At 36.2% G+C, this 18,198-nt stretch overlaps 1 protein-coding gene across 1 annotated transcript in view; it reads left to right on the top strand.

Annotated features, from left to right (window-relative positions):
• atxn7 (ataxin 7) overlaps positions 1-18,198 on the top strand; it is a 38,601-nt gene that overhangs the window by 7,062 nt on the left and 13,341 nt on the right. The window contains exons 3-5 of the mRNA XM_084100738.1: positions 1,327-1,545; positions 1,706-1,774; positions 14,461-14,565. Coding sequence (XP_083956864.1) covers positions 1,335-1,545; positions 1,706-1,774; positions 14,461-14,565 — 385 coding nt within the window. The 5' untranslated portion in view covers positions 1,327-1,334. The remainder of the gene's footprint in view (positions 1-1,326; positions 1,546-1,705; positions 1,775-14,460; positions 14,566-18,198) is intronic.

Here is an 18,198-nt window from a genome sequence, read left to right on the forward strand (position 1 = left end):
CTTTGGATAAATGACTGTTGAAAATGTCAAATTACTCAGTATTTGATGCTCAGTGCATCAAATGATTAATTTCTGGCTGTCTTTGAAATGGCCTGGCAACCTGTCATGTAGACGTCTCTCCATTGTTTGCCATGTGCACTATTGTTTTAACCTCTTTAATCCCCAATTTTTTAAGTGAACACGCGTTTTGCTCCTTGGATTGCCCAATGTAACAAACTGCATGCATTGGAAAAAAAACACACAAATAGTTTAATAAATTATGTGATTTATTTCTTGTCACAATTGCCACCGGGGGAAACTAGAGAGTCAAATATTTCTCAAATTGCTCATTAAGACCAAACAAACAATGATTATTTAATGTTTTATTTCACTATCAAGCAATTGTGGGCAAATGGTAATCCATGCATAAAAGCACATTTCTTTTTACTTTTATGCTTTATTAATGTAACAATTTATGATGCAAATAAATAAAATGGGGCTCTGAGTTTCCTACTGGTCACAAATGTGACCATGGACATGTTTACATGTTTTCTGATCAAGTTTTATATGAAAAATCAATCTTAATAATACAATTAAAATAGACTATTTAAGTATAATTATGTATCAGATATGGTAGTGGTATCTGTATGAACTGTTTTACATGATTCCTTTCAGAGGGACACACTGAAATTAAACGGCTCTAGTCGTGACTATTTACACAAAAATGTTCACATGAAATCAAGGCAGTATGCACTTTTAGTTATATTTGATAACGCTGTATAAAATAAGCTACATAAACAACATTTTTAGACCCTTCAAAATCGAAAGTAAATTTGCTCAGTGGGATTAGATTGTTTAGCATTTTGTTTTTGTAGGCCAAAGAAAGTCATACAAAGGAATAGGTGTCTTTTTTTTTTTCTTGGAAAAAAGATGTGGATTTAATTTGCCTAGTAACATGTTTTCTTATTGTCATGTCTTAAATTTAGGGGCGTCAATATCAAGAGAATGGGGAAGTTCCAAGTCCGTTGAGTCGTGTTTTTTTTTTTTATTATATAATTACAATTAAAAAACATAATTAAGATATACGTTTTAATATGTGTGACAGTATAATAAGGTAAACATTCCGATGAAACCCGTCAGTGAAAGCAAGTTTTGAGGTCGTGCTTAAAACTTTTATCTCCGTAATCTACTCTTAACGTATGTTTCGAAACACGCCGTCTCGTGCAGGGGGGGAAGAAAGACGATCGAGCTCGCGAGCTAGTGAGCTAGTGAATGAATCGCGCGTTCGGCTCAATGTCATTCATTGAAGGAATCCGCTCGGCTCATTGCTGTGTTGTTACATTGTAGCGGAAAGAATGTCGGAAAGGGCCGATGATGACGTCAGGGGGGAGCAGCAGCAGCGCAGAGCGGCCAGGCTGAAGCAGCAGCAGACACAGCTCCAGCGGGGAGAAGCCTCCACAGCAATGGCGACTGTTGCGGAGCGCAGATCCCTGCCTAGTCCTGAAATAATGCTGGGACAGCCTTGGAGCAGCTGGGTCGATGCTGTGAAACTCTACGGGAGCGACGGTGAGTTGATCGGCCGCCGTCGGCCATTGCGTTTCAGCGGGCAGCCGCGTCAGATCGCGAGCGTTTGCCCGACTGCGTGCAGTTTTGAAATATTAAGAAACGCGAGAACAAGCCAGCAAGTGTAACTATTTATGTAACACGACCCAAATTGCTTCCTCAGGTACAGAATTGGAAGAAAGTTTGAAAGAGTGCGGGAAAAATCGCGAAGCCATGAGACTCTGCAGAGACGGTGAGTAGTGTTGCTTTCTCTGGTCAAAGGTGTGTTTTTGTTTTGGTGGTGTGTCCACACTTTTCACGCACCGGTTCACTGTGAAACAAGTGCGGCTGACTTTTGACAGAACTGTCCCTGAAAACTCTGCTCTTACGATAGTCAAAAGTGTTAGAAACTAGCTTTTTAATGCGTGTGTTTACATAGATTGTTCTATAGAAACATTAGACATACATGTCTGGGCTGCATGTTAGCACTTGTGAGTTGGAGGTGAAATTAAAAGATTTTAAAAGTAGAATACATGCTATATACTCGTAATTGTCGTGCTTGAAATGTTTCAAATGTGTTCAGACACCATTATAACATTTGAATAGAAACCTGCAAGCGTACTATATTTGAATAAGTTTACACTAGTCACACATTTTGTTTTGTATTTAAATGTATTTAAATGTCAGAGTTACGCAGTCTGGATTGTATGCTGAATTATACTTATTTATTACACATCTCTATGGAATATTTAGATTATGATTAGTCAAATATTTCTCTGTATAAGGGACAATTTATCCAGGAAATAATTCTGTTTCTCTGCGTCCTCTAAAACTACACTACTACTGACGCCATTTAAATACAAGTTCAATGTTTCATGCCCATGTATTTATTTACCTGATAAGTGGACTGTAAAACCCAAACAAATTACAGAAACTCAAACCGTTTGAGTAAACCAATTGCCTTAAACCATTTAAGTTTTAAAACTAATATTTATTGAGTCCACATAAAGAGAGTATTTCTTAAATTAAACAATAAATTCACTTAAATACTGTATGTAATAATTAATTAAATTGCTTGCCATTGCTTGCCATTCAGCCTCACTGTGCGGAAGTGTGCACAGCCATTGCTTTTTAAATAAAGCAGTATATAGTCTTAATCGGCCTCATTTATAAAATGTTGTGATAACACCATCCTACATGTGATCTTACGATCATTTCTCCAATGTGCATACGTGTGATTCAGAGAATGAACGCAAGCACAAAAACCTCTCTTCCAGATGTGAAATCTATAAAACGCAAATTATCCTGAAATTGTGCACAGCTGAATGGTTTCAAATCTCCACCTTGTAAACGCCCCCTAATTAATGTAATTAACATATAAAAGATCACCAGTCAATGTCCAAATCCTTAACTTAAGTTAATGGCAAGCAGAAAGAATTACTTAGATTCCCAAATACCTGCAGTACTCCGACTTTATGCCACAAGGAAAAGTGTGTACATCTGCTTAGACCCTGACGTGGCGCTAAGCACTTTTCCACGTCAAATATGAATGTGGATTTTAGCGTACTAAGTTCAAATCTTTGTGCGTATGCATGTTTTATGAATGAGGCCCAATGTGATTTGGTCAATCCTCTACTTGATATACAGGCCCTACTCTTAGGCACAGTGATAACGCCCAAAAACTCAGACATACCAGAAACTCTTTAATTCCAACATAACAGAACATTAAACACTAACAGATCTCTCCCTCTCCACAAACCCATAAAATAACACTTCATCTTAACTTTTTAATTTAAACTTGCTCTACTTTAACAGTCAGGAACAAAGCATGCCAGGAACTAGAAATTTGTGGTAACTCGTTCAGTTTAATATAATCATTGAGTTCACATAACTTTTTTTCCTATTAAGTACAATTAACTTAAATATTTGAGTAAAATTAACTCATTTAGTAAATTTGACTCTTAGATTTTACAGTCAGACAACATAATCACAGACAGGTTTTTCAAGACTCTGACACCATTCAGAGATTGTCTTCAGTGTTCATGGACACTGCAGTCTTTTTGTCTTAAAATAATCTAAAGGAGTAGTTATTTAATTTATTATTGATTTGTTAACTAGCTGCTTCACATTGAGGTCCTGATCACCCTGTTTATTTTGTGATAATGACTGCATGTCTGTATATTATCCCTTACTTAGATTTAAATGAATAAAAGTGACAGCGGTATCATTTACATGTATAATGGTCAAGGTAGTTGTCGATCATATTTTTAAATCCTTTTCGTTGATTAAACATGTATAACTAGCATATAATGATCCATACAAAGTAGAGGACACCTTGCAATTACTGTCATGCCTGTTTGTAAATATATTACTTTTGAATCGCTTTGATTTAGATAATTCTAGTAGATCTTAGCTTTGTCCTAAGTTGCCATGAAGTTAATAAACATGTCATCACGAGGGCTCTTTTTCTCTATTTTTCTTTCAGTATAGGAAGTGTGAGATACTGTACCTGTCACTTACCTAACAGGACATTTGCATTGACAAACATTATGTGCACCGCTGCTCCATTGCACAGTTTAGAGTAAATTGGAAGACTCAAAGACGTCGCACAGGAATCTGTCAGATATGTCAACCTTTTGGGTTGCGCAAGATGAAAAACAACACCTTTCGCCTTAATGTTATGCTTTAATTAGTGTTTTCTATCTAAATTCTGATTTATTTTAAGCATAACTGTTCTCAGGTCAGAGTAAACTCAAAGTCTTGAACACATCTTTATGAAAGTTGTAGTTTCAATTTCAGCTTGGTCTACGCCTGAAATATTTATGCGTTACTGGATGTATTGAAAGCAGCTTATGTTGTGCTGTAGATGTGGAAATTATTGCTTCTAGCCTATACCTTACCTTAAGAGCACCATGTGTTATTGTATAGTCAGGAACTGGGCCGCAGGATGGTCCAAGCAAGGAAAAAAAATGAGAAGGAAAATATCCTTTAAAAATTCACATCTATTTAATATAATATATTATAATATAATAATGATTAAAGGGACAGTTCACACTAAAATTCTGTCATCATTTACTCTGTTGTTCCAAATAGAATTTGTCTCATGATACGATTCGATTATGATTCAGAGGGTAACGATAACGATTGGATTATAAAACTATTCTCGGATGCATCATGATGCATCTTTTTCTCCAATTCTTTTATTAATAATAAATACTATTTAATAATCACAATATAGTCATTTTTGCTATGTTATCACTGTTTTTAATATACCATTAAAAAAATCATTGACTTCCATTTGTTAAAAAAATATATATTTTATTGTTGCGCAGAAGAAAGAAATTCATATGGGTTTGGTAAGACTTGATTAAATTATGGTGAACTGTCTCTTTAAAGCTTGTACAGCTTTTGGTTTTCAGCTGAAACTGAATCTGTGAATGACACTATCCCAGAGAAACCCAGTTCATTTTCCAATTTTGAAGTTTGCACGAGTCCCTCGCAGCAGTAATTTAAAACAAAGACAGGTACATAGAAGAATATTATAAAAATTGATTTTCACGTTTCAGTTTTCCTTGAATGATAATTAGAGATATTAATACTGATCCAATGTTGCTGCTATTTGACTGAGAAGCGAGCCTGTCGTACAGTTTCCATTTTTAGCCATAATTTTGTGTAAATGTTCTGTTTTAGACAGCTTATTAAAAAGCTCTAAATGTATTATTTAAAGAACTAATGTAACTAGCGTCACTAATTCCTATTCTTGACAATCTCTCACAAACTGCAGAACTGCCCTGAGATTAGTAAAAATCCAACTTACTTGGTCGTAAATGTTTAAAAGGCAATGGAGGCCAGAAGTTGTAATTGGGCTCTTTATTACCCATTTGCGACTCACTTGAGAGAAGAAGGATGACATAACCAAAACCGACCATGTTACTATGTTACTAACATCAGTGACTATGACAAACAAACAACCTTTAAGTTTTGCTTGTAGTTTTGAGAATGCATTTGAACAAAGATATACATTTAATTGTCTGTCTTCGTGCCATCATAAACATCTACTGTATGTAACAGTTATTTTGATTATATATTTAGAACAGAACATTTTGTCAATTCATGCACGTACACTACCGTTTCAAAGTTTGGGGATTGGTTAGATTTTTAAAATGGGTCTCTTATGCTCACCAAGGCTGCATTTATTTAGTTAATAATTCAGTAAAAACAGTAATATTGTAAAATAGTATTATAATTTATTCTATTGTAATTCTTTTTTATTTCATTTATTTCTTAGATGGCAAAACTGAATTTTCAGCAGACAGTACTCCACTCTTTAGCGCCACATGATTATTCAGAAATCATTCTCATATGCTGATTTGGTATGCAGTCATGTTTTAGAATTTTAATGTATTAATATTTTGTAGAAACCATTTCACAGTGGCTTGCAAAAGTATTCAAACCCTTGTTTGCTGCCTTATGTTAATCTACTTTAAATTACTTTTCCCCCACATTAATCTACACTCCATACACCATAATGACAAAGAAATTTGTCAACCGGTAGAGATTTTGGACTATTTTATCTCTCGATGTTACACTCACATGATGTTGCTGTGCTGCATGGTCATGAAAGCTTAGAATTTGCATACGTTTTTAAGCCTTGTGGTTTAAAAACAAGTGATTTAATTAATTGGGCTTGACAACTAATTGGGCTTGAATGGTTAAATGCACATACCGATGTGTCAATGTGACCATGTATTTACAAGTAAACAGAGTCATTTATGTCTTCAGTGAACGTAAACAGTTGAGAAAGAACACGCATGAGTAAAGTGACATCATCCAAATTTACCTGCTGTCATTATTAATGCTAATCAAACAAAAAAGTGAAATCTCTCACCACTCTTGGCTGAATCACTTTTCTGACTTTATTAAGAATAAATGTATATCTAATTTACACGTTACAGACTGTGCATAGTTTTTTTATACATTTGATTTTCTAGTGCTTGAAGTTTTTTAGGTAGGTCAGTTTCATTAATGCCTTTGTTCTATTGTAGCTTGTTTTCTTTACTCTTTCTTTATCAAGAATTTTATTAAGAATTGTAAAAAAAAAAAATCATAATCTTATTAAAAGCAAACATATCTATATTGTGATATATATCGTTACTGTGAAGAATTTTTTTTTAGTCATATCGACAAATGAAAACCCACTTGGAATTTACAAAAAAGCACCTAACTCTCTCAGACTGTGAGAAACAATATTCTCTGGTCTGATGAACCTCAGTTCCAAGCATCATGTATGTAGTAAACCTGCACAATACCATCCCAACAGTAAAGTGTGGTGGTAGCAGCATCATACTGTGGGGGTGTTTTCAGCAGCAGGGACTGCGGGACTCGTCAGAATAGAAGGAAAGCTCAATGCAGCAAAATATAAAGTTAGACTTAATGAAAACCTAGTCCAGACAGAGCATTCAGAACCTCAGACAGGACAGAAGGTTCATCTTTCAACAGGACAATGACCCTAAGCACACAGCTAATACAATGCAAGAGTGGTTTGACAACTCTGTGAATGTCCTTGAGTGGCCCAGCCAGTGCCTGTGCTTGAACCCACTCGAACATCTCTGGAGAAACCTAAAAATGTCTGCCCACCGAAGGTCCCCATCCAACCCTACATGGCTTAAGAGGATCTGAGAAGAAGAACGGCAGAAAAACGCCAAATGCAGATGTGCAAAGCTTGTCGCATCATACCCAAAAAGACTTGAGGCTGTAAAGGTGCTTTAACTAAGTACTGAGTTAAGGGTTTGAATACTTATGCAATGTGCTTATTTCACAAATCTGTTTTTTACTTTGTCATTATGGTGTATGGAGTGTAGATTGATGTGAAAAAGTAATTTAAAGTAGTTTAACATAAGGCAGCAACAGGTTTAACAGGCCAATGGGGAGCCAGTTTTGGGTATTTAAGATTACCAGTCCTCATTTCCATCAGTAACTAAAGAATGATTACCAAACCAAAAAACACCTAAACCAGCAGGATCTGAAAGACCCCCAGAAGCTGGTAAACACACATTAAAAACTGTGAAACACTCGATTTCACACTTGCACGACTGCCGTACGATGATCAGTGAAAGGTGATTGAATGGAGAGATGTGTGGTGAGGATCTTGCAGCTCTTCATCAGATGGGGAAAAGCGAGAGGGGTGGAAACGCAGACACACCAGGCGTGGAGTTAAACCTCCGAGTGTGTTCGTGCACTGGGCTTCTAAGAGCTTCTCTACCTAGATCATTTATCAATGACAGTAAAGGGGATGGTCAAATTATACACTCACACTCTCTCTCTCTCTCTCTCTCTCTCTCTCTCTCTCTCTCTCTCTCTCTCTCTCTCTCTCTCTCTCTCTCTCTCTCTCTCTCTCTCTCTCTCTCTCTCTCTCTCTCGTCTCTCCCTCACCTTATCGCTATCTCTGTCTCTCTCGCTTTGTCACAATATCTTTTTCTCTTCCTTTTTCTCCCTCCATTTTCATATCCATCGCTTCCGTCCGCATCTCTGTTCTCTCTCTTTCAGCACATTCTGTCTGTCCTCCACTTCCTCTCAGACCTGAGACATATGATTAGAAGACACTAGAATATCTGGTTTTAATGTCAAGTCAACCCGCCTCTGTTGGAGCGAGCGTATCCTGTCTGCATCTCGGATATGCTGTCATAAGCATGTTGTTGTCTAATGTTGGGACTGATATCCGGAGGAGCGCTGAGGCTCAGGTTTTATTTCATTGTTACGCCAGAAAGCTCATTTAGAATTTTTAAAGGACACGTACTGCTGATGGTTTCTCTCTTAAACATATAGCATGTAACCTTTGAGGCTACTCTGAATGAGTCACTATCTGTGTGTTCTACCTGTGTGCATTTGTATAATTTAAATGTGCGTAAAATATGGAGATGTTGCCTAGTGTAGAAGTACTTATTCTGACAATTTAAATATACCTTGCCCACTCATATGACTCAGGCTTTGAATATCTGCTGAGAAAAATCCCCAACATTTGTATAGAATATAAGATGATTCTTAAAACATACAGAAATATGTCAGGCATATGTATGCATCTGACAGACAGACTTTGGCTGTTGTCACATCTTAATGTTTTTTTCAAAATCATTTTTGAGAGGCCATGTCAAATTAAGGTAAATATTTTTTATATAATCAACTGTATTAAATTAATGAGTTAAATTTACAGCACTAGTTTTAATGATCTGGAGTGCGAGTATGTATATACCAGTCAGATGTTTGGTGTCGGAAAGATTATTATGTATTATTTTTAAGATTATTATTATTATTACTTTTAATTAAAGAAATAAATACTTCAGAAAGGAAGACTTTGATTAATCATAACTGACAGTAAAGACTTTTTACATTCTTGCAAAAACATATTTCAACTTTCTATTCACCAAAGAATCCTACAAAAAAAAAAAAGTATTTGTACCCCTTTTTTTTCACATTCATATTGTGGGGGTGTTTTCAGCAGCAGGGACTCGTCAGAGTAGAAAGAAAGCTCAGTGCTGCAAAATATAGAGTTAGACTTAATGAAAACCTAGTCCAGAGCATTCAGAACGTCAGACAGGACAGAAGGTTCACCTTTCAACAGGACAATGACCCTAAGCACACAGCTAATACAATGCAAGAGTGTCTTATGGACAACTCTGTGAATGTCCTTGAGTGGCCCAGCCAGTGCCTGGGCTTGAACCCACTCGAACATCTCTGGAGAAACCTAAAAATGTCTGTCCACCGAAAGTCCCCATCCAACCCTACATGGCTTAAGAGGATCTGAGGAGAAGAACGGCAGAAAAACGCCAAATGCAAAGCTTGTCGCATCATACCCAAAAAGACTTTAGGCTATAAAGGTGCTTTAACTAAGTACTGAGTTAAGGGTTTGAATACTTATGCAATGTGCTTATTTCATCAGTTTTTTACTTTGTCATTATGGTGTATGGAGTGTAGATTGATGTGAAAAAGTAATTTAAAGTAGTTTTAAATAAGGCAACAACATAACAAAATGTTTAAAATAAATGAAGGGGTACGAATACTTTTGCAAGGCACTGTATTAAGATGCTCAAGTGTTTACAACATTGATAATAATAAAAAATCTTTATTGAGCACCAAATCAGCATATTAGAATGATTTCTGAAGGATCATGTGACACTGAAGACTCGAGAAATAACGCTGAAAATTCAGTTTTGCCATCACAGGAATAAATTATATTTAAAGGGATACTCCACTTTAAAATGAAAATTCTGTCATCATTTACTCACCCTCATGTTGTTTCAAACCTGTATGAATTTCTTTTTTCTGCTGAACAGAAAGGAAGATATTTAGAAGAATGTCAGTAACCAGACAGTTTTTGGTACCATTGACTTCCATAGTAGGATAAAATATATACTATGGAAGTCAATGGTACCAAAAACTGTCTGGTTACTGATATTCTTCTAAATATCTTCCTTTGTGTTCAGCAGAAGAAAGAAATTCATACAGGTTTGAAACAACATGAGGGTGAGTAAATGATTACAGAATTTTCATTTTAAAGTGGAGTATCCCTTTAATAATTAAAATATATTAAAATAGAAAAGCGTTATTTTAAATCGTAACAATATTTCACAATATCACTGTTTTTACTTTATTTTGCCTTGGTGAGCCTAAGGCCCTGTTTACACGAGAACGCTCGCGGGTGAAAACGTAAAAATATTTTATCAGATGTGCCTTTCGTTTAGACGGCGACGGCGTTTTTGGGGCTTAAAAACGCAAAAAAGTGAAACCACCCTCCAGAGTGGAAATCTTAAAAACGCTCCACCGTCGCGTTTCCGTCTAAACGATAAAAACGCAAAAGTCTGCTAGACAGTGAAGGCACCGATCAGTGCTTCACATTGCCACCTAGCCGCCTGGAGTGCTACATTGAATTTCACACACTTTTGTGTCACCGTATGCACGCAGATTTCCCCCCCATAACACTCGTCTAAACGCAGAATAAAAAGTGATCACTTTTGCGTTTTCTCTTCAGATCGTTTCCGTGTAAACGTAGCCTAAAAGACCTCTTTCAAAAACATTAAACAATCTAGACCATAATGTTTGAAAGGAAATGTATTAGCAAGCTAAATGTTCATAAATGTAACATAATGATGTTTAACATACACCTAAAAGCATAGACTGATATTTGATCAAGTGATTTTCATTTTGCCTGTTTGACCTTTTGTCATCAGATCACGCTTCAACTTTTGAATTTTGTTTGGAAATGAATACAATTCAGTTGCACTCGCACAGTGATGTTTTTAGAGATTAAAAGGGAGCAGTTTTTTAATGATGTGTTATGTAGTCATTTAATTGAACATGACCAAACTGGTTTGGTTACTTGGACGCAGTTATAACAGACATACTATATAAGGCAGCAACTCACACATTTAATTAGATTAATAATGGAATGTCAGTGCGCCATATATTAGTATTTCTCTGAAAAGATAACAAGATTTAGGTTTGCAAACATCTTGAATCAGAATAACTGGATCAAAACCCTAGCCCTGGATATCTTCTTCTTGATCTTTTGTGAATTTCTGAAGAGGCTATTGTCCTGATTTGCAGTGATTACTGTGAGAGCAACACAGGTACGCCCAGGTGACGCTGGCGACTCGATGTCATCTTTTCAGGCAGTGATGTTTTTTGGAGTGTCCTTGTGTCTCTGTGTGAAGGAGCTGCAGTGGAACAGCGGTAACAGCGCTGCTCCTGTCCCCTCTCTTAATCACTCACACTAATTAACCTCTTGGCTCTCAGACTAATGGACAGTTAGTGCCTCTCTGAGCTCCACATCTTCAGCCGGCAAAACACTTCTGAATATAATGCTTGCTGCTCGTTTACCCCTTTGGTTTATGTTTATGAAGTCTTTACAAAAGGTGTTGCAAGTTAAATGTGAAGATGTATTGTCAGTGCATTTCAATATCTATCCCAGTGAAAGTTGGTCGGAGACGTGTTATTTTAAGAGAGAGAATGCAAGCCAGACTCAAACCCACATTTGCTGCATGGGCATCAAGGGCATCATCCCAAACACATTGAGAATAACTGATCTTGTGGCATTTTTTAACAAATAGTTCAAAAAAGGACACAAGCCGGAAACAAATTCGCATCTCCTGCATGAGCACCAAGACTCATCCTGCAACTGCTAGGCCTTTATATCCCAAACACATTCTCAACGCCATGGTGAAAATCTGATATTGTAGCATTTTTAATTAATAGTTTGAAAAGCCAGAATTAAACCCACATCTCTTGCATGAGCTCCAAGGCTCATCATGTCAACTGCTAAGCCATGTTTCACACAAAACATTCTCAACAACATGGTGAAAAATGGATCTTATCGAATTTTTCTTAATATTATTCTATAAAAAAAGAAGTCAAAATCGAACCCACATCTCCGGCATTAGCACCATGACTCAACATGTCAGCTTCTAGGCCATGATTCAAAACCCATTTTTAACGTTATCATATATAACTGATGTTGTTGCATTTTTTTCAAAAAGACAGACACGCATCTGAATTCAAACCACCGGATCTCTGATTTTGTAGCATTAGCCAGGATCTCAAGAAGTTTCATTGTGTGGAAAAGATTAACACGTTTGATCTGTAATATACAATAGTTATGCAACAAATGAATGTAACAAGCATGATATTGAGAAAACATTTAAATGGCATTTTCATGAAGAATTTAAAATGTACTTTTCTTTGTCCATTTGCATTAAAAATGAGTGTATTATTAGTGTTTTAAATGTGATTATTTACATTTTTAAATGTGAATTAAAAAATAAACGGCTATAGGTGTGACTATATTCGAAGAATGACATTTACAGTGGCTTTGGTGCCGTTTTCAAATCTCGCCGATTATTTTAATGTTTTGCCCATAAACAAATAATGTTTTTTTCCCCTGGTTCAGCATACAATCTGTTTTGTTAGAAAATGGTCATTTGCATGTTGCTGACCTCAGGTCAGGTCAAGTATTTTAGATTTTTCCCAGAGTGTCCGAAACAGGTAGTTTGCATTTGGAGCATGTCCTTGCTAAATAGCTAAGAATAGAAGCCATTTTCTTTCTTTCCTTATTTTTTTCAACTGCTTTCATCTATTTTCAGTGCAGTTATTTGTGTGGTTTGGGTAGACTTTTTACCACAAACTCTGCTGTCAATTCAGGGCACTTTCTGAAAGTATGAATCCAAAGCCAAATGCCACCTACTGTACGGCTCTCCTCAACTTGGTTTATAATCATTTGGCCTTGCAGATTTCACTGCTTTACAACTGCCACTCTTAATCTGCAATCTTACTTTCTTTCCTCTCCTCGTTCTCCCACTCAATTACTCTTTTCCTCACTGGCTCTCCCACACACCTCGCTTGCCAGAGGACCCCCTCCTCGGGCAACCTTTGAAACGCTGGCACAGTAGCCGGCTATCCCTTATCACTTATTTGTTTCCTTTCTTATGAAAACAGAGTAGCGCTGCTGCAAGTGACCGTCTGTACTGCGTGAACTCACCCATACGCTTTTCCCGGAACGTCCCCTGAATGGCCTGGGTGGCCTCAGCTGAACTGGGCCGTTGACAGTGTGGTGGATAGACACTGTTTATTAACGGTGTGCTTTGTGAAAACAAGTTAACTTGGTTATTTTGTGTGTGTGTAATCTGATGGCAGATTCAGTTCAGGCTCCATTCACTGGTTAGGTTAGATTCTACATGTATCTTACACTCATTTACTTCGCGAGTCCTAATCAGCAGTGACGTGATTCCAGCAGGAAGTCATCTGTCTTTCCACAATGAAAGTGAAAGCTGCACAAGAACATGCAACCCAAATAAATTTGATCTGTAATATACAGTAGAGTTAAGTTTACTTCATGTTTAAAAATGTTGTTAATTGTACACTACTGTTCAAAAGTTTGGGATCTGTAAGGTTTTTGAATAAGTCTCTTAAGAGGCTGCATTTATTTGACCGGAAATACAGTAAAAAAAAAATATTGTGAAATATTGTTGCAATTTAAAATCAAATATTCAAATATTTTAAAATGTAATTTATTCCTGTGATGGCAAAGCTGAATTTTCAGCATCATTACTTAAGTCTTCAGTGTCACATGATTCTTCAGAAATCATTCTTATATATGCTGATTTGCTTCTCAAGAAACATTTCTTATTATCAGCGTTATCAAAACAATTGTGCTGCTTAATTTTTTTTGTTGAAACTGTGATGCATTTTTTCGAGATTCTTTGATGAATAGAAAATTCAAAAAGAAGCATTGTAAAAGAAATATTTTGTAACATTGTGAATGTCATCATTACAGTCGCTTTTGATAAATTTAATGTATCCTTGCTGAATAGTATTAGAAAAGTATTAATTAAAAAAAATGTACCAACCCCAAACTTTTGAACAGTAGTGTAGCGAACAGTATATTGATAAAACACTGAAATTTCAGCAAATTCTGTCCATTTGCTTTAAACGCTTTTTAAAAATGTAATCTCATTAACTAAACTAAACTTTTAAACAATAATAAACAGTTTATTTGTTTATTTATTTGTCATTTTGTCATTTATTTACATTTTTATATTTGAATTAATACACTGATCAATTATCAGTTTTTGATGTCTTTATTACTCTATTTGAAAAAGAAAATATTACTTGTTAAAACATCTTTTATTCAATTTGTTTGATTCTTCAAAGCAAAGCAAAAAAAAAAAAAAGGTTATTATTATTCTGTCAGCTGATATGAAAAGCCATATTTATTCATTTGTCTTACATTGTAAGGTTTTTCTAATAAGCAGATTAACAATATTAGCTTCTACAGTCATGCAAGTAGCTACATGTGTAACTGCGTTGTTCAAATCGCCTGCTTGTCTGAAGAGCACGAAACTTTTGTTTCCTTTTTGACCTGCTAATGAGTGTTTGTGTGTGTTTTCGCAGACATGCCCATCTTTGGCCAATGTCCTGCACAGGATGACTTCTACCTGGTCATGTGCAGCCACTGCAGTCAGGTAGTCAAACCCCAGGCCTTCCAAGCACACTACGGTAAGACCACCTCCTGCTCTCCACAGTTGACTTGCTCTCTCTGCTTTCCCTGCTGTCTTCAATAGAGGTGTTTTAGAAAAATCTTATCTCACTCAAGGGAATTAAGACCGAAATCCCGCCTCTGCTCTGCCTCAACTATCATAACATGAAGAGGGAAGAACACAAGCCTTTGATACCCACCGCCAGAGTTCTGTTTACTATCCTCAAGTTAATATTTGATGTGCTCTTTTTAGTTGGCCCATCTGTGCTGTTTTATCCAATCTAGCACGTGTAAAACCTCCCCGAAGACGTCAGAAAATTCCAGGAATAAAAAATAAAGTAAATCGAAATCACTCCCATTTCAGTACACCTCTGATCTGTGTTTTGAGGAAAACCCTTACTGAGGGTTTTTATTTATTTATTTTTGAGCCGTTTAAAATGCGTCAGCAGTGTTTTAACACTATCATTTATTTTAGCACATGAACATTGCAAATCCATTATACTTTGAGCCTTTTTGCCAATTTTAAGAAAGTGGTGTCAGTCAAATGGTTGCAGATGGCTTCTATGATGGAGCTGGAGTCTTTTTCTTATGGATTAAAATGTGTTAAAAGTGGTTTGATTCTTATTGATTTTGAAAACATTTGGCCCAGTCAAGGTCTTGCTTTGTCCCAACTGTTTCTCTGTACACAATAATTAACCTTGAATGAAAATTATGGTGAGCAAATTTGTTGTTTACGGGTGTGTTCACACTTGTAGTTCTGTTCTTTTGGTTCAGACCAAAATAGAAAATAATACATTTAGGCCATATTTTACAATGGAACTTATTGAACATCCAAAACAATGCTGTGTGCTGGGCTAAACACGCTGGTTGTATGTGCGTGCATATGATGCTATATTTACAAGCTGAGAAATCATGAAGAGTTTAGAAAACAGCACCAGGAATTCCTCCGTTTCCCACAAACAAAGATCTACTGCAAGGAGATGCATTTCCGACTCAGAACTGTGAAGTGTAGCTCCTATGATGAGAAGAACCAGATATGCTTGAGCATTCTGTCATTTTTAGGGTCTCAGTTTGTGACATCACGTCCTGTTTTTGGTTCGTTTAGATGTCTTTGGTCCGTGTCACGTTCATATTTCAGCCGAACCGCACCAGAGTTTGTTTGGAAGCGCTTGTTTGATGCACAGCAGGGTCTGGACGGCAGCGTTCACACTTATTCAAACTACACTAACAGAGCAGTCGCACCAGAGTTCATTTTCACAATCAAAGAATCGAATTACTAAGATTCTGTAGTAAACTGGTGCACTTGAACTTATTTTTTCAGCATTGGCCACAAGGGGGAGACAAATTTTCATTAAATCCCAGTGGCAAAATGCTTACCAAAAGGCTGTAAAGTAGGACAGCAGAATAAAAATCCAGAAAAAAACCTAAATACTGCTTTTTTATTTACTAAAAATGTAGTCTGCATATGTTGTGTGTTACAAAGTGAATTAATTAATCTGATCCAACGTGCATCTGAGTTGGTTTGCTTTAAGTCTGCAGAGCATAAGATCCAATGAAATGCAAAACTCTTCAGATTCAAGTTATATGCTGGCATGTTTGTTATTTTTTAACACCATTTTGTTTTTGTTTTTTTCATTTCAGTGTATTTTTTGGCCTTTAATTTGGCCATAATTTCTTAGTAGCATCACTGTCACCGTTCAAAACATTACATTATTACAAAATTTGTCAGAGTAATCAAAATGGTTTTATTATTGAAACCTGAAAATGTGACCATTCTTTTGAAAGATTTTGTTTAATTTTTCTCTTAAAATTGTGTAGCATACATAGAATTTTTTCATAATTTGTTTGTATGTCATATTCCTCATATGTGAATATTTTAGTTTAGGTTTTGTAAAACTGTCTGCTTGGTGTACACAAACATTCATGAACCATTCATGACATAGTGCAGCTGTTCACAGGCTATTAGAACCCAAAATAAAAATGTATTTGTTTGGAAGATTTCCCGTAGCCATAACTGAACCCAAAAATATGTCACAGGACTCCGAATTTGTGCAGATTGTGAAAGTTGCAGCACACTTGAGAGAGCCAAAACATGTCGACATCAGTGCACTTGACGCTCTGTTCAGCTTCCAGAAGATCAGTTTTTCAGAACTGCATTGATGTTCAAATATGATCTGTTTATTGCACTCGGACTGAGCCAGTTCTCCTGCAGTTTTTTTAGAGATCATTACACAATCACTCACTCTAGCAGTGAGTTTTTTTTTTTTTATGAACACTGGGACTCCTTTATTCTAGAGACTGAAAGATTAATGAGCAGATTAACTACGCGGACCATGAAACTTTTAAATGCTCAAGTGCTTGACTAATAGTGTAGGGAAGAATCTAGTTCTGGCAAGTGCTTATCTGAGATGAGGATTAATAAATCATAATGAGCTGAAACAAGCTGCAGTACTAAGGAATATGTATCGCAAACTACATATGAATCTGCAATCAAGAATGCAAATACATTTTAAAAATGATGTTAAAAGGATTGGCCTTAGTGAGAATTTAAATATGAGTCATTATTTATATATATATACGTACAGTATAAGTATATATATAAGTACAGTATATTTGAGCTTTGTGACATGACACATTATCCTGCCAGATGTAGCCATCAGAAGATGTGATTATGCAGTGATAACTCCAGGATGAGCTTTGAAGAACCTAACAATCGTCAACAGAAAAATCTAGATAATTGAGTAATCCACGTATAAAGAACGGGCCCCAGGCAACTTTATTTTAGCCTTCTATTGCCCAATTTTGGGGAGCCCTTGCGAATTGTAGCCTTAGTTTTCTGTTCTTACCGGAGTGGCACCCGGTGTGTCTTCTGCTGCTGTTACCTTTCTGCTTCAAAGTGCGATGTGTTGTGCGTTTAGAAATGCTCGTCCTTTGGATTTCGCCTGCGAAACCGGCCCAAGTCCTTTACATTAAAATCAGCCTAGACTAGAGGTGTTCATAGCCAACCTAGGAAGTCAGGAAAGTTCTCGTTTTTTTTTAAGTTTCATTGGCAGTACCAAAAGTGGTTAATGTGTGTACATTCTTACATTTAAGCCCCTTTAAGAATAATAAGAAATGAATTCGCATCCTCCTCAACATTCATCCATTTAAAATGAACTCAAACGTGTACTGAAATTGACTGGCTGACTGTACATTATCCTTCATTTTCACTGCATTATGTATTTGTGGATGTTGTGGGGTTTTGCCGTCAGACTGAACCTCAGTTGATTAGCTGATTGGATATTTAATCTTGCTGTCCTTCAAGCAATGTCGAATTTAAAGTCTTTGAAATAAATTCAATAGGGTTTACTAGGGCTGCCCCTGAGTAAAGTTTTTTTTTTTTGTTGACAAGTTGCACGTTTATGATATTAATTTAATTACTTAAATATTTACTGTGGGGAAGTGGGGTGAGGGTTGGCGATGCCATCTGGAAAACTGTTTCAGTTTCAGGGCTGAGAAAGAATATTATATGTAACATTGTTCTACATTACAGAGAAATACTAAACCATAATAATGAGCATTTAAAAAATATATTAATAGCTCAAGCGCATGCATAAAACTTGTTGCAGCGCACCAGCAAAAGTAATGATTATGAACAGAACATTTTAATAATT

The sequence above is a fragment of the Abramis brama genome (assembly GCF_963993115.1).
Source record: "Abramis brama genome assembly, chromosome: 23".
Taxonomy (NCBI): Eukaryota; Metazoa; Chordata; class Actinopteri; order Cypriniformes; family Leuciscidae; genus Abramis; species Abramis brama.